The 21,238-nt window shown below is 39.2% G+C and overlaps 1 protein-coding gene across 2 annotated transcripts in view; it reads right to left on the bottom strand.

Annotated features, from left to right (window-relative positions):
* The window catches only part of TENM1 (teneurin transmembrane protein 1), a gene marked incomplete at both ends in the record, with an annotated part of 234,187 nt that overhangs the window by 104,878 nt on the left and 108,071 nt on the right, over positions 1–21,238 (bottom strand). For both annotated transcript variants that reach the window (XM_082289581.1, XM_082289582.1), the window contains 5 exons: positions 10,414–10,614; positions 13,516–13,710; positions 14,756–14,857; positions 18,102–18,312; positions 19,724–19,923. In XM_082289581.1, the coding sequence (XP_082145707.1) occupies positions 10,414–10,614; positions 13,516–13,710; positions 14,756–14,857; positions 18,102–18,312; positions 19,724–19,923 (909 nt within the window). The remainder of the gene's footprint in view (positions 1–10,413; positions 10,615–13,515; positions 13,711–14,755; positions 14,858–18,101; positions 18,313–19,723; positions 19,924–21,238) is intronic.

Raw genomic sequence — 21,238 nt, 5'->3', positions numbered from 1 at the left:
AAGGGCGAGGGGAACCACACAGAAATCTGACCAGGACATTTTTTAAATACCATTGCCCAAGTAAATGTGGAGTTTCCTTGTCAAATTTGGTCTTGTTTTATAATTTGCCTTCACCGTTTCATTTCAAGTTGTACTTGTAGCAGAGCAGTGAGATGTCAGTCATCACTCGAGACTTATACTCTGACTAACAAGATCTGAAATCCTCTACAACACCTCGAGAGCCACAAAAAAAAGTGCTGTGCAAAGTCTACCTTGCTCGATATTTTGTTTGATCAGGAGACTAGTATGAAAACAGTCCAGAACGATCTGTCATGAGCCGTAATGAGTGAGATGAAAGCAATGCCTTTGTCCTGACTCACAGAGGGGAAAATGCAATTCACAGTTCCTCGGGCTGAAAAGCCAGCTGTGCAGGAAAAATGGGAAACCTGTTGAGGAAGTGACAGACCACAAGAATCGGGAAGGCACAAGGCCTGTGATAACGATAAGAAACAGGGAGAACAACCATGGCTTTGTGGGGAAAAAGGAAATAGGCAAAGAGATGGCTCAGTAGGTACATTCAATAAAGCTGTCTCACAGGTACAGCCTGAACTAATACACAATCAAAAGAAAATAAAGATTTTGAGACACCTATTTTCAGCAAAACTTCACCAGATTATCGGAGGGGATCAGGATATGTCTTTATATAAGCACTAAAATTTCTGTGGTACACAGAACAACTATTGTTAACAGTGACTTGGGCTCTGCTCAGAATATAACCTTTCCACAATTATTTAATTACTAAATTTGATTAGTAATACCCAGTAAAGAAGTAATGATTTATTTAAGCATTATTTGCAGCAAGTAGGCATCATCTTTAATTCACTGGCTTACAGGATGACCTTTGGATATGGGTACACTCATAAAAATTGTGTTGGTCTGTGCCCTGAATGTTAGATGTACTTTCTGACTTCAGTAATGAAGATATATTTTACTTATCCTATTTTAAAAGAGCTCAAAATGCTGAAAAGGAGGGCATTGGCACTACTTCTCAATGTATTACAGGAACATATATTCGGATTCATCTGTGTAAAAGCAGTGGCAGACCACAGGTGACAGAAATGCCATTGTTGCCCAAATCAGACACAGAGTTGGCACTTGGAAGGAAATGGGATAATGATTTGCAGAATGTACATCTACACACTGGGACTGAATGCTTTTAAAAGAATGTACTTCTATTTTTATCTATTTTTCCCCTGAAGAGCCAGTCTACATGGACAGATGGAAATCTGTTAAGCCTGGAGAAGAGAAGCTTCAGGGTGACCTAATTGTGGCCTCCTAGTACCTAAAGTGAGCCTGCAAGGAAGAGGGAGAGGAACAGTGGACATGGGCATGTAGTGATAGGACACAGGGAAGTGGCTTTAAACTGAAAGACGGTAGGTTTAGATCAGGTATTAGGAAGAAATTCTTAACTCTGAGGGTGGTGAGTCACAGACACAGGTTGCCCAGAGAAGCTTTGGGTGCCTCATCCCTGGAAGTTCAAGGCCAGGTTGGATGGGGCTCTGAGCAATGTGGTCTAGTGGAAGGTGTCCCTGTCCACAGCAGAGAAGTTGAAGGGTGCCTTTAAACCCAGGTCATTCTATGATTCAATGAAACAATGAATCAACTAAAATAAAGCTTTGGTCTCTGTGATACCAACAACCAATCTGTATTACAGGAAAAACTACTGTGAGAAATCAAAAGTCATTACCAGCTTCTAAGTAACATCTCGGGTTCACAGCCAAAAGCAAAAGAAAATGAAGAAGCTGGCCTTGCTTCCTCCCGTTTTAGCACAAATGAACAGTTCCTTGGACAAACTCAGCAGTGAGGCACAACCAGCTCTTGCACAAAACCAGGGAGTGCGGCCTCAATCAGCCCAAGTTCCACAGTGCTCAGCATCTGCCTATGAACACTGTGTCCATCCACAGGAGCAAACGTCCCTGTGCTCACAGCTGAGCCTGTGGAGGTGAGTGCAGAGACACAAAGCAGCTCCCAGTAAATAAACCGTAACTTCCTCTGTGTCAGCAGCACAAACAGAAATACCAGCATGCATCTGGCAGCTGCTGCTCTGTCTGGCTGCTGCCAAACCAAAGGTGCAGCTCATGACTTGCATTTTTTCTGCAGAGCCTGGTACCAGCTCCTCAAAGATGGCAGAGGCACCAGCAGGCTGGCCACCCTTCTTCATGGCATTTTTGAATACAGCATATGGGGACCAGAGCAGGAGATGAACAATCACATGCCACATGAACAATCAGCTCTCTGTACTCTGTCAGAAAATGACTTTGGATCCCAAGGTGATAGACACTATTTTAACAATCTGTTTATAAAATAGCCAAGGCTTCCTGGACTGAAGAGTGACATACCTGAATGTACACTGTAGCTACAACAAACAAGGAGTTTTTGCTCCATCACCATTAAAATGTTCTTGGATCATTATAATAAATTTATTTGAAACATATTACTCATGAAAACTTTTAAGCAAATGTCCTTATGGAGGGTAGAGACTGGGAAATCCTTACGTGTCTACATATATTACCCTTGCAACAATATACACAACCAAAACCCTTAGAAATGCGAAGTTCTCATGGGTTTGACTTTTACCAATAGCAATTGCCTATTTTCAGAGGAAGTTAAAATTCACAGACTCTGCTGCATAAATATGTTGAAATGATAGCTATTTTTGTACAACACTTACCATGACAACAAAAAACATTATAAATATCTGCTTTTTAGGGATTGGTGCAGCACATTTTGCACAACAGATGTTCTGAAATTCACTGAAGGACAAAACCTCTAGTTGTTCTAGGGCTCTTCTGTACCCTTGCTCTAGCAATTCCCATTTGTGCTTTTCCAGCTGTGAGAAAACAGAAGCTCACTCTAACACAAGAACCCTCCTTTAAAAGATGGTGGTATGGATAATTTGTGAGAGTTACATCTTTGGATTTGTCTTAGCAAATTAAAAGTGGAAGATTTTCTACGTCATTCCTGTTCTGTTGTTCATCTAGGCTGCTTTTCCCCCTCCACTGCAGCATCCACCAGCAGAACATTCTCACAGCTTCTCTACTTCAGAGTCCTCTTTTACAAAGGGTTCTTGTGGAGTACAAGCCTTCCATAGTCAGAATTTCCATCTTGACATTTTCTTGAACACAGAATGCTCACGAAAGACCTTTCCATCCCATATCCTGTCAGTTGTTTTAGTATGGCTCTTAATCACTGTTCAGTAGATTGACTCCTGTGTAGGCCATGAGGTTGAGATGTAAAAGAGGGATGCAGCCACAAATTTAGACCCTCAAACCCTTCGCTTAGCTTAACTAATTCAAAGGTCCTTGAACCACTTTGGCACCTGAGTTGCTACTAAAATCCCACTTATTGGCCAGGTTTTGCTACTGTATAATGACAGCAGCTTTACGTTAAGAGCTCTGGTTTTGCAATCTGCAGGACTTTACATGGGTGTTGCCCAAGGATCCTAAGGAGTATCACTCTCCTGGGGCTGGCCTAGCACAAAGCACAGTGAGGGGGACATTCCTGGACAGGATGGACTCCCTGTAGAGGCACGATGCCATGCAGACAGAGAGGAAAGGCTCCATCAGCTTCCCAGAATGGAGGGTAAACAGAACCATATTGCCATCACCAGAGCAATTTGGGTATCTTGCTCCTGGGTAAGCCAAGAGTTGCTGAGATTGAAGCATCCAAAACTGGGTCTGTGGATTCCATCCTGTGGAAAAAGTAATACCTTGCTGTGGATTAGACTAGGATTTACAAAAGCTGACTTAACTAAATTGCATTTACATTGGAATGAGGAATATTTCCAATAATTGCGGAATGAGGTGCAGACAGCAATAGATTAAGAATCTTAATTTTCAGGAAGAAAAAGGAAAGGAAAGGGCCATTATTTTTGGCATATCTGCAAAATAAGCAGCAATCAGTTGAAAAACACCCCATGTTTCCTCATTGTATATCTCATACCCTTGACTTATCCTATTTCTTAAATCAATAATTACTACATCAGGTATTTTTGGTTCCCTGTAGACGGATTTAAACATGTACGATAATTAATTTTTATTGGAGAGCTTCTTCACTGCCTTAAATTTCTCATGTTTTAAATTCTGCAGCAAAACATATTCAGTGTTCCAACCTTTAACTAGTATGTCTTTAATAGAGACCTTGCTCACCAGATACATTTTTGCAAACTCTTGCAACTCTGCAAGAGATACAAATCAAACTAGTCATGGGTCGTTTTTTTCTTTTCGATGAAATACACGGTAGTGGGGAAGAGTCTTTCTACAATGTCAGACAACGTACAGCAGGGGAACTTCAATCATCCTTTCAATTAGCAGAGCAGTAATAGGCAAAGCTCCTCACAAATTAAAGAAAGAGGACAGTTAGATGAAATTAAGCAAGTCCATAGTTTCTTAAGAACAAAACAGTGAAGGATGTTTCTAGTATAATTAAAAAGTTCTTGAGATTCGTCTAAAATAGGGAGCAGAGTAGGAGCACCAACGTGGAGCTGAGCAGTCTGTAGAAAATGCACGAAATTACATCACATACTGAGGAAATTTCAAGGCTATTTTCACTACTGCAAGCCCTTTGTAGTGAATATCCTTGTCCTTGGTGAATGAGAGTGACTGACACCCATACACTGCAATTCCCTAAACCTGAAGAGTTTCTGATTACGACGAAATGGGTTCACCTAATTATTTTTTCAAGTTGCAGTTTTTGATGTTTAATTTTGAAACCTATTTGAGATGTCTTGAACTATATTAATATCCTGTATTATGCCTTCATTTCTTTTTGAAGCACTTTACTGTAAAAAATGCAGACTTCTAATGATTTTTAAATTACTCCACTCTGCACATATCAATTTACAACAATTACAACATTTTGCATTTTTCAAAGCACTTTAGTTTTAAAGAGGTTTTTTGCTTCACAAGATATCGAAGGAAGAGGCTGCTGATCCATTTTTACCCTTTGTAAAATTACCACCAATCTTGCTAGGAGAGCTTAACCAAAAATAGATATGCTAAATATATACCATCTCCATATAATCATTTTAGGATGAATGTTTTTGTGACTAAGAACTGCCAGTATTCTTTTCCCAATCATAATTAGGTTGCTTCAGTGATATAAATGGATTCAGTGGAATTACGATAAATGTCCTGGAGTAAAGGGACAGAAACTGGCCTACTTTGGCTGAATAGAGTCTAAAGAAATGAATGCAGGACAGGATGTCAGAAGCATCAGCTCTGTCACAGATTTCTCAGTCTACAATATTTTAGGCACAGTGCTACAATTAATTAGTGACTCAGGGCTGGATTCTCACCTGAAGCACACTGGGACTGCTCTGGTGGTATCACTGCAGTTACACTAATTTATGCAAGGCTCTGCCCCCCTGCACAACTCTGTCATCCACTTTCTCTTGATACTTCTCTCCCTTAATCTCAGGGCTCCATGTTAAAGGTGTCAATCTGAGAATAGAAGATGAGCTTTTTTGTTCAGTTTGTTGATGCTGCACCTTCCATTAGCCAGACCTTCCCTTCTACCTGACAGGAGCAGCCAGTACTGACGAGTTAGATTTTTTCTTTCTGAAAAGCACTGCCTAGATGCCTCAAAGGGAGATGACTCATTAACATCAAGGCATTTTGGGTGACAGCCTATAAATAAAGCAACAAAGATCCATAGACGCTAAGTAGAAAGTCGACTATACTGAAGTCCTGATGACATTAAAATAGTGTAATATCAGTCTTCCATCCTACTGAGTGTGTCATGTATCGGTAAATCACAGCCCTACTGCACAGGTCAGCTGATATGTATGGTGAAGGTCTGACTGGTAATGGATTTTCACATACTATCATAACAGGGTTCAGCATGGTGTAAAGATGCTGAGACTCTGCAATACTCCAAGGATGACCTTTGTCAGTACAGGTGGTTTTCACAAAATGTATTATATAATCACTCTCACTTGGAACTTGAAATTTCTGTTCTCCACATCTCGTAGAGGCAGGGGAAGACGAAACGAGACACTGAAAACTCAATCTCTTGTGCATTTCTCTTGGGCACATCCCCTGTCAAATGGCTAAATGTCTTTGGGCACTTTTGTGTGACTTGCCAAAGGAAAACCAAACTAGGAAAAAACTAAAATTAAAGTGATAAACAAGATAGCAATGAATTAATTCCAAAACAGAAGATGCACATTTGTATTGTGAGCATTATCATGGATTTTTAATTTTCAGTGCTTTGTATCAGAGAAGCATTTGTTTTTTTCACAGGCTAATTATTAGAGAGATGAAATCACATTTTCTTTTTTTTAGCATGAGCTAAAGCCTCTTCAGTGCTGGAAGAAGACCTGTTTACTGTATGGTTGGTGTGACTGTTGGGAACGTCTTGGACAATGTAGAACTGTAGCAGTGCTGGTGCTGTTTCTTTTTGTCTTGGAAACACTTTGAGAATCAAAATGGTGAAAGACAGCTCTTCCCAGAGTTGTCTGTGGATCTCTGCCTGAGATCAGCTTAGTTTGACCCTGATGCCTGTGCCTCCCTTCAGGCAAAATGGACATAATTCCCCTCGTTCCTTGCACAGTCCAAAGAATATGGCAGAAAGTAGGACAGATGACTGTTCAAGGGACAGCAATTAAAACAACCAAAGAAATAAAGTTCCTGTAGAAGAAGATGTTGGACCTCTGTGTATTTCAACATGGACTACACCACAGGTAAAGGCAGCAAGCAACGTCTGCCCAGGCCAGCAGGAATGGAAGAATCAACTGTATTACTTGAATAATGATCGCAGTCTTGGAATCCTTGCAACTGGAATTATAACAGCTATGTCCCAGTACAGCACTTGAAAGAACTCTGATGGAATAACTCTATGTGACTTCTCTACAAATTTCTGACACTGGTGTAATTTTGAAGCAGTGAAAGCCATATCTTGTTATTAACCTTCAGCATTCAGGCCAGTTGGCAAATTGGCACAACATGCTATTCCATAACCCTCATGGTAAATACATGTCAGTCTATAACCATATAGAACAGTTAGAACACTTTGATCTTGTCCATATAATAAACCAAAGACAGACAGAAGGTACTTTTAAAATTTCTTCTCCTGATCACATATGGCTGTAGCAAAGACACAACAACGTTGTTTTGATTGGTGTAGCTAAAAATCTGCCAGTATTTCCAGGGTGAAATTCGGCTGATGCTGCCTAAAGAAGGCAGAAGAATCAGAAGCATATTATCTGTATGTTTGTAGTTAGCTGATAGGAAGAGCCTGTACAAAGATGCTCATAAGCAGCAAGGCAAAGCTTAAATGAAAACCATGTCATCTCTGGGAGAGGTACATTGAAATCTGAGCTAACAAAGGAAAATTACTTTTCATGGAAGTTCAGTATTGTAGGGTAGAAAGAGGCCAAATATATCTGAAACAGATATCCAGCTAAGGATATTGAAAGGATGGATTGCAACAGAGCCGAGCAAAAAGCCAGCCTAAGTTGTGTCCTACAAGTAGTATAGGATTAGCAATATTAAGTGTCTGAACAACTTTCAAGTCATATTGAGCTGCTTTTATTGAGAACCAATTTAAACACAATGAAAACATATCCTGACAGCTGCTTTGGAGTTCTGCAAGAGGATTTTCTGGTTCTCAAGGGATGGCAATTGTCCAACAATAACTTTGGATGTAGGAGTATCTGGAGGTGGTGCAATGAAATTGGCTTATGCCAGTCCACAGGTCAGAGCAGAGATTAGGCTGGACACTGGAAAGGACTACAAGTAATTTGCCAGTCTTTCACCTCACAGAAAGAAACATGATTGCAAGACTTTGCACCTATCAAACTAGGAGTGGAAGGCGTACTTTTTAGCAGAGAGGGCCAGACATAATTGAAACAATTTATCTAGGAAATGGTAGACTACCCTTAATTTTCAGTCTCTGTGTGAAGCCTGAATTTCAAAACACTCAACAGAAACTGTGAGTATCAAGCAAAAACTGAAGGATAATAGTTATTTTTTGGTAATGTTTTACAGAAAATCAAACAGCATGAACAACATGGTCTTTTCCACCCTCAAAAAAATCCATGCATGATTCCAGAGCTCAGGCTAGGCCTCCAAACATTGGCAATTCTTAAGGATATGCATGGGTCACACAGTCACCTTTCATCTCTCTTCCTCCAACCATTCTGATTCTTGTCTTTCACCAGTCTGCCATTTGTAAAATGGAAGTTTATATTGTTTGAAGAGCTAGAGATGGGCAGGTAGGAGAAGGTATTATAGAGGTCAACCCTCTTCGGGTTGGGCCACACTGTATCTGGAATAATATATTCAAAAACATTCCAGAACCTTTGCTATTTCTCCCTTTTAAAGTCTGCCAAGATACACTAACTTCTATTTTAAAACCCCCATAAAATTTAATATAATGTATCCCTGTATTTTGAAAGTATTTGGAATTTGCTGGGGAACACAGAAATCCTCAGGACAAGAGCCTATATTCTTCAAGGTGCCACAGAAAGGCGAATTTTCACAGCACTGAGAATGTGGTACAGAGATGGCAAAGAGCAAGGGTCTGAGGCAGGCTGAGAGACTGCTGGTCTCTCAGTTACAAAGCTGTGCTGTTGTCCGACTCCAGATGAGCAGTCTGAGCTTCACCCATTTCATCCTCTTCATTGCACAGAACCTCGTGACTTTCTCCATTCACATGTGACAGCTCATTTATTGTGACCTTGTTACTCCTCTTATGTTTCCTTACTTATTCATTTGATGTTTTCCTTGCTCACTAAAATAAAGCTTTATTTTCAACATGCACAGCAATCACTGATCCTAGGAAGAACATCTCAGGCACAAATGAACATCTATACTTCAGCCTAACACTCGGTGTATTGCCAAGACCATCCTGAATCTAGTCTAACACCTAAGAAGAAACATATATTTGAAAGGAGACATCTGAAGCATCTAGCTATGATGCCTGTTGGTAGTTGTAAAAGCATCCTTTGATAACTCAGAAGACTGTAAGGATGGAGAGGTATTTTCTCTACTGATGGAGGTAAAGAGGTTTCCTTCCAAAAGTGTTCAAAACAGCTTTGGAGGTTATTTATTAGATTTTTGGTTCCTTATCTAACTGCCCCATGCAGCTGACACAACAGACCCATCTGAGACTAACATTGCTTTTTGAGCTACAATAACATTGTATTAAAACAGAATTAGTTTGCAATATTTTGTGACTAAAAAATTAGTACATAGCTAACACCTCTCCTAATTATTTGCTTCATTAATGGAAATACAATGTAATACTAACCTTCAGAGAATATTTTTAATATATAACAAAATACAAGATAAAAATGAGAGCAACTAGGCTTCTGCTGAAACCCAATACGAAGTCAATTCTTATCAAAGCAGGTGCCATATCTGACAGTGTCAGACTAAAATTGCATGCATTAATTTTGGAGTGTAGAATGAATGCAAGGTCTTTGTAACAAACACCGAAAATTATTAGCAGGTCAATATTCTGTTGCTTAAAAATTCATCATGTAGAGGGACACTTTATAAGTCCCTACTTAAAGATCATAACCACACACTTTAGAAATCTGAGCAGAAATTTATACTGTTCCAAGTGCTCTTCTGAATGATGATTTCTAAGAAAAACTGGTGACTTGGACCACTGGCTGTATTCCACAGTATTCAGCAAATCTGTCACTTGCATCTATTCTCTACTGGGATGTGCTACTTATCATCTGAGATTCTGGCTTTGTGAGCTCTATAGGGGAAAAAAATAGTAGTACATACATTGGTAATGATATGCTCCATTACAGAGCAAAATGTGCAGAGTGCATTCATTTCAAGAAAACGAAATGTAAATGTACAAAGCACACAGGAAATCCATTTCAACTCTTAATCAAATTTAGTGGGATCAAACCTTGATGGTCCTCTAAGGAAGAAGAGAGTTTTTAACCCAGCATGAAAGAATGATGGTCTTTTTTGTTTAGAGATTTTTTTGACAGAGCTTTCTTACTTATCAGTCATTGCATTTGTTTTTTTTTTTTTTTTTTTAATATATCTTCCCTTCCTTCAGAACTGTGGATTCCCTGATTGCATGAGCCTGACAGGTGCTCAGCAGCTCACGTGAGAGTCGTACTTGCTTCCAGTGCATGCCAGGAGGCATCTGCCCTCTTGAAGGACCACTGTTCTCACCATCGTGCCACCAGGCAGAAACATCCTTGTCACAGAGAAAATGCATTCCTTATCCTTGGCAACTGAAAGCCAGTTGCTGACAAGCCCATAAAGTGCCATGCTACAGTACCCCTGGTTCATCCCTATCTTGTTTTTTAAATTCCTATTAGCACAGTAACAGCAATCATTTTCTTTCATGACTCCAGCAGAAAACACAGGCAATGCCGATAAAGTCAAGCCTCTATCATACCTGTTGAACAGTCTGAACCTGTCCACTGTGGCTCACAGCTGCAGAGTCCCGTGTCCAGGAGGAAGGTGCCGTGCCCTGAGCACTGCTCCTGGCACACGGGCAGCGCAGTCTCACAGTTGACCCCGCCCCAGCCCGTGGAGCAGTGACATTCCCCTTGGACACACACACCATGGCCAGAGCACATTGGATCCAGGCAGTCCTCTGGAAAGCAGGGAATATACAACTTAGAGCATAAAACTTGCACCTTTACAGTTATTTACTAGTGAAATACAACAGGCATTCAGATTAATTCAATGATTTTTTTGTGCAGATACCCAACTGAAACAGTGTTAACAAACCAAAGGGAAAAACAGTCCGTTAACATCTGTGCGAAAGGATAAACCAAAAACAAGAAAAAAAGCAAGCATATAGACTGCTAGAGGCCACATGAATATCTTGTCATGGATTTTGTCTTATTTTTAAAACACAGATTCCCAGGACAGATTTATTGGTCTAAGCTGGTGAAGTCTGCGCTTGAGTAGCATGGCTGGGAAAGAGCTGGAGCAATTAAGAGTTACTTCTGTAATTGTGCTTTGTATTTCCATTTGGGTATTTGTGCACTGTGTTTTATTTACATCTGGGAAAAGAAAGATTTATTCTTTCACCTTCCTGTGAAAAGCTATCTCTTAGCTGAAAATCTGCTATAAAAAAAAAAGGTTATCCACTAAGACTGAGTAGTGAACCTCTAACTCAATGCTTGCTGTAAAAAAACATCTCATACACATAAAAAATATGTGCTGGGCAATTGCAGGTAATGAACAGCTTTATAAAAGTCATAATGTACCGATGAACAATTTGCAAACAAAGAACAAAATTTGTTCTCAATTTGGATTAAACTATTCCTAGTGAAAAATTCAGGAGCTCTGTAGAAGAATTTAAATTGGTTGGTCAGTGCTGTATGAGCAGCATATTCTTTCACAAAGCCTCAGCACTGCTTTAACAAGACAGGTTTTAAGCAGGAAGCTTTCTCTGGAGGCTGCAGGAAGACTGCAGAGCTGAAGGATCCGTGGGGTCTGAGCATGGGAAACAATTAGCCAGAAGCCCATCCATGTTATATCATGCTTCAAACTGATGTTTAAGAGGCACTGTGAAAGTTCTGCTCTGTATTTCTCAAGTACCAGCACAAGTACTGGTTTAATAATTAAACTGTAAACTTAACAAACAGTATCCTGTGCTACGTGAATGAAGAGACGTTTTCTGCTTCAGGAAGGGAAGGCTAAATACTTCAGACATAGAGATTAATGGCCTCCAATTTACAGGACCTTTCAACCTAAAAATAAAGAAGTAAAGCTTTATCTTTTGAACTGCTATGCCACCAATTCAACATCTTATTTCAGGATTTATTTTGTACCCTTTTCAGCCTTCCAGGCTTGTGGACAGCACAGTTTAATTCAGAGAGAGGGAATCAGTGTTTCTGGACAATGCACATCTTGCTAAGCATAGGACAAAAATACGCAGCAATTTTCTCTCATCCTGAGACAGCTCTTTATTTTGCTGATATTTTAAAATTAGTCGGGTGACTCCATTTCAGGAATGATAATCTGGCAGGACAAATTCAAAGGACCCCTACAGCAATGAATACATGCAGTTACTGGTGCTCCCTGCATAGTACATCTGTTGCTGTGTCTGTTAACAGCAGTGCTATAAGACTAAATCATGTTTACATACAATAAAATAATCTTAATTCCTGAAAGAATTCCCTAACTACTGCACAAGTTATGTTTACAATATAAATGGAACAGTCATGTCAAGGACACACTGTTATGATAAAAATCCCCTGTACTTGGCTACACAGGTTTGTTTCATCCACCATATTTCCATATTTCTACATTATTCCACCTTTTTTTTTTAAATTTAAATAAGTTTCTTACTATAAAAATCCAATGTTTTCCCACTCTTGGTTTCAATAGCTGTCAGTATATTTATGTCATTTTTTTCCCCCAACCATTTGCAGGATCTCATTATGGCAAGAAGCAAAGCAACTAAAAACAGCAGTCAGCCTCTCACCAGCTACAGGCTTGTTCAGCATCGTGGTCACGCTGAGGAATCTGTGTATTACTTGCTTTTTCCCATTTGGGTTTTCTTGGTTTCTGAAACTACCAACAACTGACTATGTCAGAAGCATTCTCTTGATCCTCCCTTTAAAAACCATTCCAGGTATGTCAAATCTATCAAATCCATCCTGGACATTTTTCTGACTAGAGAATTCAAGCAACATAAAAAGCCTCCTGTGTGTGCTACTCAAAAGAATTACCGAAAATCTCTGTAGCAGGAAGCACAAAGTATGCTGTCACTAGCTCCAGGCGAAGGGGACTAGTGAAAAATCATCAAATCAGGGCAAGCACGAGGACGAGTTCTGCTTTCTGAGGCTATGCACAAGGGAAGAAAGTTAAAGCTGATGAGCTATCTCAGACATGCTGAGGGAAATAACAACTGCTTTTGTCTATAGATGAGGGCAGAGACACATCAGTACCGTAACCAGCAAAAATACAAGAACTTGTTCTCACAGAATTTCCCACTTTTTGTTAGCCAAGCCTTAAAGGATGCCAGTTTAGTGCCGTGAGCAAAGGCTCCCAGTAAAAATGACATATGACAACAGAATTACACAATATGTGCTGGTAAACTGAACCTGTTTGCTGCCCTTTTGGCTTTATATTGTCAGAAAAATGTAAGATGTAACAGAATGAAAAAGGGAAAAGCTGATTACGATCATCTGATTGCTTTGGAGAACTACCACATCATGTTTTGTTTAAATGATCTTCTGACTGCCTTACCCTGAGCTTTTGGCCAAATAAAAATAAATAATTTTATCTTTTCAAATGAAAATGTGAACTTTATGTGATCGGTCCACTGGATTGTTACCAAGACCTGAATACCTTTACCTTTGAAAATTTTCTATCCTAACATTACTTTCCATGAGACAGTAAAGGTAGTTTTGAGCAAAATAGTACTGCTTCACAGAAAGCTGATCACATCTGTGTGAGTTTTTAACTACCTTAAAACAGGTGGAAATTAAAGACAAACATCAACCCTCAGGACTATAGAGAAGGAAACTTCACAAACCTTCCTCACAAATCTCTCCTTTGTATCCAGGGACACAGATGCAGACACCCATGATACATGTACCATGGCCAAAGCAGGTTGGATCAATACACTGCTCTTCTGGAACATCACACTCTGGTCCTTTCCAGCCATTTCGACACACACAGTGACCTTTCTCATATTCTCCATTTCCGCTGCACAGCACTGGACAGGAATCTGAAGAAGGCAGATTGACCTTTTTAATGTATTTACATACTTACATAGATTAACATTTATTGCATTTATCATTCTGTAAAATTGCTTTTCCACTCCAGCTCCTCAATTCTTCATGTGGTTCAAGGGTTGTGACAAACGGAAATCTTTGAACTAGGTAGTGCAGCAGTAATACAATGTCCTTGTCTCCTCAGTCTGCCTCTCTTGTATGCCTTAATCTTGACCAGAAATGGGATATCATAGAAGATAAAAACACTCTCTCCCCTTGATTGGCCTCTGTGGAAAATATGCTGTGATGCATGATTTTCAGTAAGATTAATATTTCTTTCCTGTGAACTGAAGCAGGATCCTGCCCTTTTCTTTTTTCTTCTAAGAAGACATAATATCACTGAAGTTGTAGCCATTACTGATCTGTATGTAAACCAGCAATGTGGAAGCTTACTTTTACAATCCAGTATCAATTTCTGAGCCAACTGAGTCTTAAAAAAATAAACCCTAGATTTGAGGAGACACTGGAAAATCATGAGAACTTCTGGATATCATATGCAGCAGATAATGGATAATACTGACAGAAATAGCTGAAGCAGAAGTAAGCTCACTTAACAGATTTTTTTGCTTTAATGCTGGAAAACAGTCTCTAAGCTGCTTTAGGTTTCTTATCTACACCCTATTCTAGTTAGGACCACAGAAGCATTTGACTTACTTGTGTTTTCTCCAAAGTGAAACTGTTTGTCACTTTTAAATAACAAAACATTATGCTAAGCTAACACACCTATTAAAAATGTATTTTACAACTACAGACAGGATGGAAATGGGGATGGAGGAACCTATTAAATCTGAAAGTCAGGGAGGGAGAAGTGGTTGATCTGAGTTAACTCACGTACAGCATAAAGAAACTTTCCACATGTGTGCTTGTACTGTATCTGCCATCTGGCTGGAAAAAGGAATTTAATCTCCTTTAATCAGTTTGAATCTTTGCAAGCCCAGCAGTCACACACCATAATCATGATCCCTGTCATGCACCTTGGGTCAGTTAATATGAGATTACCTTTTGCACAATCAGGACCAAGGAATCCTGGGAAGCAGTGGCAGTGGCCTGAGATACATTCTCCATTCCCATTGCAATTAGTAGAGCAGTCATCCAGGATTTCTGTTTATTCAGGCAATTGTGCACAAAGGAAAACATAAATTGGTTGAATTCGAAATGAATGGCATCTTCACCTCACTCTGCAGGACACATCTCAACATACAAATAGGTGCAGAAGCAGTAAAAAGCCCATTTTCATTCATAGGGAGCATAAAACAAAATTCCTGTTCAAGCAGCTTACAAATATTTATTAGATTTTGTCTTGACAGCCTTGAGATAACAGGTGCATCATTTATATTACACCAAAAAGCTTTTAAAGTAAGTGTTCATGTAAAATTTACCACCATTAAAGGCATTGCAGGAACCAGAGAATTTACTCAAAAATGTACACCTTAAACACTTTCTTTTATTGCTGAAGTAATTTGTTTGAAACCTGTTTATAGAGTAAATTGCCTTCTACGGTGTTCATTTGAACCATGTGGAATTGAATTCCTTGGAGAAGGGCAGGATTTCCACTTCTATACAATCAGATAAACAAAAAAATACTCTTTTGTACAGTGATGAAATTCAATGTGATAAAGAACTAAGAACTAGATTTGAAGAAAAAACCTCCACCTTCAGTTCTGATCTTAAACTTGCCCATGTTTTATCACACAGCTTTGGATATTAAGCCACTTAAGCTCACACATCTGAGGACAAGCTCCTATCTCTACATGGATTAGCTGGCTCCAATTTACACATATATTTCCTACAGGAATGCAGTGGATTCACTGATTTATATGGATTTTCCATAAAGAATATGAAGCAGAATCAAGCTAAGATGATCCTGTGCGGAGCAGGTCACTGTCAGACCAGCTCCAGGACTGAGGGACTCTGCAGCCCATGCAGGTGCTGGATGGGAGAGGGGCTCAAGCCAGGGGAACTGGGACTGTTCAATGGCCACATGCACTAACAGATGTGGGGAAGTACCTCTGGCTATAGGAAAATGGGAAACTTGATGCCTTTCCCACAAAATATTTGAGGAAAAAGAAGAAAACCCAGATCCTACCATTAATAAAAATGACTGATGTAAGTGTATTTTGATCTTATTTATGGCCACTTAAAAAGATAAGGATTGGCTCCTCTTGAAAACTCCTATGGTTATTTGAAAACATTCTTTTCAGGCTATCAGTTTATATTAAAGAACAGACATTTGATGTGCCTCTGTTCATCAGGTATCCACAACCTGTACACAGATGTCTGTTTCAAAGTGAAAAAAGCAGCACATTTTTAGAAGGAAGTCTTCTTCACAGAAATGCTGCTCGTTATTAATTTTTTCATATTACTGCTCATTATCAACTCTTGTCTTGCTCTATGTGTGCACTTGCCTGCCTTCCCAGTTTTCCAAGAATCACAGGGCAAATCATCCCTACATTGATGTGAAAGGAAGAATTAATGGTTGGATAAGTTACTTCCCCTTAATGCAATGTCCAGTTTGGGCTGCCCTTTATTTAGTTAACGGAAGTACTTGAAGCATGCCACGTTCTGCATGCAATTTACCCTTCTCAGGAAAGTCTGAACAGAACTTCAGCTAAAGTGCCAGCAAAATCAATTTTGTACATAACTAACATGGAGCATCTTGAAATACAATCTAACAGATGCTGATGAGGGGCATGGCTGGTTCACAGGAGCATTTGGCAGAGATGCATCCAAGCTCTTGCTCTGTTCTCAGGGTTTCTGGTCCTGGCTGATTCCTTTGTTGGCAGAGATGTCAAATATGACTCTAAACCAGTCTGGGTAAGAAGAATACCCCAAGGATTGATTGATTGATTGATTGATTGATTGATTTTCCTGTGGAAACTCCCAAAGAAACAGTCAAGTTATGATGCACAGCAAACTAGGAGAAGAAGATACACAGGTTATGAAAACACAATAGCTGGCAGTATTTTCAAATGCACCAGCAGTAGATTCTTGCAGCAGCGTGAACAGACTTTTCCCCAAAAATATCTTCCCGCAGCCATTTTGAAGATGAAGTACAAGGATTCCTGCCTGCACTGTGGCTCACACGCTTCCTTCTTTCACAGTCTCTTCTTTTTTACCACATGTAACATGAATTAGACTCCGGCGATTAATTTCTTTTTGGTTTTGGGGGGAGGGGAAGGGGAGGAGTAGAAATTATGCTACTAAATGAAATATTATTTAAACCCTCATTTATAAACCCTGCTGTCTTACAATAAAAGTAAACAAGGGATCAGGAGTTTGGATACTGGTCTGGGCTGGAGTTTGGCCTGGTTCTATGGTCTTTGTAGAGCATCTGCAAAGATGGTTCATAAATTGCTTGAATCTTATTTTCTCAGATGGAATTGAATAATGGCATATTTTCTTGAAGAAGATCAACTTTTTTGAACGGAGCAAATATGAAATTTTACACCAGAACCAGTCATTACAACTCTATCTTAATTTCTCATTTTTTTCTTTTAAGCAAGTCCTTCAGAATCTTGATATTTGAATCATACTGTCCTGCTCTGCAAGGTTTTAACATAAAGTAAAAATAGTATCCACTTTTTCTGAAGAGCAGATGGCACGTCCATTACTAGTAAAGACATCTTGCTAAACATATGGTAGAACAGGTTAACTAAAGGGTATCGTGGTTAAAGTCTTGCAGCAAACCGAGACTGTCATAAATACAACACTTCACCTAAATTTAAATTCCAAAAAAGCCCTATGTGTGAGGACTGCTCACTCACAACACCTACATCTGCAAACATTTGCCCACCTATACGTGTTAAAAAGGCAGGAGGGATCTCATATGCAACCAAGATGCTGCCTCTTGTACTTGCCCTTTGTATTCCAAACAAAATGATGCATTCTAATAACTGCATAAAACAACACCAGCCATCCATCAAACAACACTCAAAAACAAATCCACAAAAGATTTTCCAACTGACTAAAACACTGGAAATAAGAACTTAAAGCCTGGATAATTGTTGTAGGATTTATGGTTCCCATGTAAGTAGAGAGGGCAGACATAATCTCTTTTACTTGGAACAAGATAAAACCAGAAATTACTCAAGAATTTAAGCTATCATATAAAAATCTTAACACAAGAGAACTTCACACTTAATTAATTTGATAATATCTATCTTTAATATACAAATGTTGCTATTTGTCTAATATTGGCTTAAACACGAAGTTGCTCCACTGAGGTTAATTAAACTAAGCTGAAATAAAACATATTTAAGAGAATACTTAAGAGGAGCTGGAATACATCAAATACATCTTTGAAATGTTATAATCAGAATAACAATTACATTGTGATTGTTCTTACCAATAGCTGTAGTTAGTACAAACACTTGCTCTACTTTCTTTCCATCATTGTAGAATGCCATATGCCAAGCTCCTTGATCCATATACTCGATGAAACCTGTCTCTTGCAGTGAAGTTAAGATCAGGTTCCTGGGAGCTTGCTGAGGCTCCTCTGAGTTTTTTGGTTCCTGTTTAATTAACTGTTTTCCGTCCATCAGTTTTACAAAATCAAACTGAAATAATAATGAGCAAAAATTAACCGTCTAGCAAATATTCATGAATCTACTCTGCATGTCTCCTTCAAACGTGAGTAAACAGTTGAAATCTTAAGAGGAATTGCCTAAGTATTCACCAATGTGGACAGCAATTGCATAACCTAGTCAATTTAGCTTCAGCTTACATATAAAAAGCCTTATGGTAGATCAGAAATCTGGCATCAAAACTGGCATAGCTGTTTGCTATGGCAGGGTAAAACCAGACTTGCTTCACTAGATACAGCAGACTTACTCCAAAAAACACATCTATTTAATGGGAGTAATTCAAAAATTCCCAAGGAGTAGCGCCTGTGCTACGCAGCTATTCATCTCAAATGCCAAGAGCAGATTAAAAACCTGTTGTTCTATACCAGATTTTTAAATCCTTGCCCCTTAATATCAATATCAGATATCAAAACCTAAATACACTTTTTCTTTAAGTAATACAAGTAAGTACATATTTTTAACAGGACAGTTCTTAATATCTAACCAGGTTGATGCTGACAACTTCAATGCCTGTTAACCTCAAAGCACCAGAGATTTCTACGAATCCCTGTTCAAGAAATACATATATTTCTCTAGGTTTTTTAGGCGTTCTGATTTTCAGTAAAGTTCATTGTCAGCTCAACTGAGGATCCAGCTTCAATTAAAGTCAGTGACAGCTGAAAGTGCTTATTTCTAATATCAAAACTATAGTAAAAATTTCTTGAGGTTAGAGCAGATGATCTCCAGTGGTCCATTATAAACAATCTTTCCATGATTCCATGTATATTTATCACACTCTGTGGAGTGTGATCCTGATACAAAGAAAGATGAAAAATTTATTATCCATAGAAATGACAGCTTCATATGCCAAATACATTAAACCTAAAAAAAAAAAAAGTTGAATGTGACCAGCAATATTTCATATGACTGCTTAGCTAGGTTTTCTCTTGCAAAATCCCCAGGAGTAAGCACTCAAAAATAATTTTGATCTTAGAAACCAGAGACAGCTTTTTTCTTTTCTACTAACTTTTTATACTGACTGTACAATCTGTTTGTTTCAAGGGAATCATAAAAAGGTTAAAGCATTTTCAAGTGAACTGGAATTTCATCCCTTGCATAGAAGATGCTGGATCTATGCAGCAGGACAGTGTGTACCTGTCCAGCCTCCCAGACAGTCACATCCCTGAGGTCACAGCTGCTGATCTGTCTGTTATGACACTTTCCCTTCCTCTGAGAGAGCACAGTTTGAGGTATTGCCAGAGCTCAGTAAAAGAAAAGGATAACCAGACTGTGGTTACAGCCAGTTCCTTTCTCCTTCTCTTCTTTGAAAGCGTGTTGTGAACGCTCCCATCCGCTGCTGTTTGAAAATGTTAAGTGTGATAGAATCAGGACCATTTCCAATTACCTGAGTGTGAGTAGGTGGGATGTTTCTTCTGCCATAAATTCCCAGCAGAGAATCCTTCGCCAGTGAAATGTTAAATTTCAGGTACACAGGGTGATGTATGGTAATTTGGAAGCGCCAGAATAAACCAGGTGGGATGGTCTGCATAACTTGTGCTCCAATCTCTACTTCTCCTGTGTCTATGGCCCGGCCCTTCTGAAATACTAATTTTCCAGAAACAAACAAAACAGTCAATCGTGAATTTACACTGGGTGAAGAGAGAAGTTGCAAGGTATAAACGTGCCTTAGATATATTGGAATATACAAAAATCAACTTCTAACACTGATAACTGCATTTTTTATTCAACAAGTTGGAAAACACAAACAAACATGTACAACGTATTTCCAACAACAGGTGTCATGGGGTAATTTTTGCTCTGGAAATCTTGTAACACTGTACTGATTATGAAAAGGAGGAACTGCTGCTGCTGCATAAACCACGGTCTTTGCACATCAACTATGCAAACAAAGCACATTCAACTGCGAATGCACAGAGTGAGGACAGAGGGAAATTCTTCCTCTGGCACATATTTCAGAGTGCTGCCGAAGGGGCATTGCATAAGCTACACAAATGGACCCCAGAGAGGACAGAAAATCCATCAAACCTGGTAGTTCAGAGCCCCTGTCCAAAGCCCGGATTTCTATTAATCACCATTCCTAATGGTTTTATTATGGTAGTGTTAATCTAGTCCTGGAGAAATAAAGAACATCTGTTCTGGCTTGGTCTTTGTTCATGAAAATGTAATAGGGGCATGAGGACAGGGAAAGGCACTCTGAAGACAAAACTGGCATAATTTCATAATGCCAAACAATAAATTTGCAGACATCTGCAATATGTGACTTCACACATGGGTGTGAGAGCACTGAAATAGAAAGGGAAATGGAATGCATAAGGGAGGCTTCGCCAAACTGAATTGGAGCTGGCTTGCTTTGCTGGCTTATATCACCATCTTTATGTTTTTTACTGCCTGTCTGTGATCAGCATCGTGACATGCTGCAAATCACAGACCCAATCCTGAAAACATTTAAGCTAATTCCATTGAAAGGTTTGTAAAACTCTACTGACATTTCCATGCTTTGAACTAGAATAAGCAGGATAGTGTGTGGCATTAGAGGATGAGTCAAGAGAAGATTGAATTCAGCAGCCACATCCATCTCTGTTTCATTTCATTCCAGAATCACAGTGAAAAATAATGAGGAGTGAAGTGACTGGAACCTCATCTTTTACAATAAATGCATATAAATATCTAATCCAACAAAATGTACGTGAAATTTTATAAATCACCCCTGGAAATGAAAACAGCAGTACCAAAGCTAGGGCCAGCTTTTGCTTGAGTGTGTTAACAACAAAGACCCTCAGTGGGACTGTACATGGGCTTTAACTAGCGTAGGAAGTACTTAGCATTCTTAATGAATAGAGATTTAATTTACAAGGCAGGAGCGAATTCTCAGGGTACCAGATCTTCCAGCTTTACAGCT

Source organism: Coloeus monedula (genome assembly GCF_965178545.1).
Source record: "Coloeus monedula genome assembly, chromosome: 12".
Lineage (NCBI taxonomy): Eukaryota > Metazoa > Chordata > Aves > Passeriformes > Corvidae > Coloeus > Coloeus monedula.
Note: the sequence above shows the minus strand (reverse complement) of the source record. Positions and strands in the feature narration are given on the sequence as shown.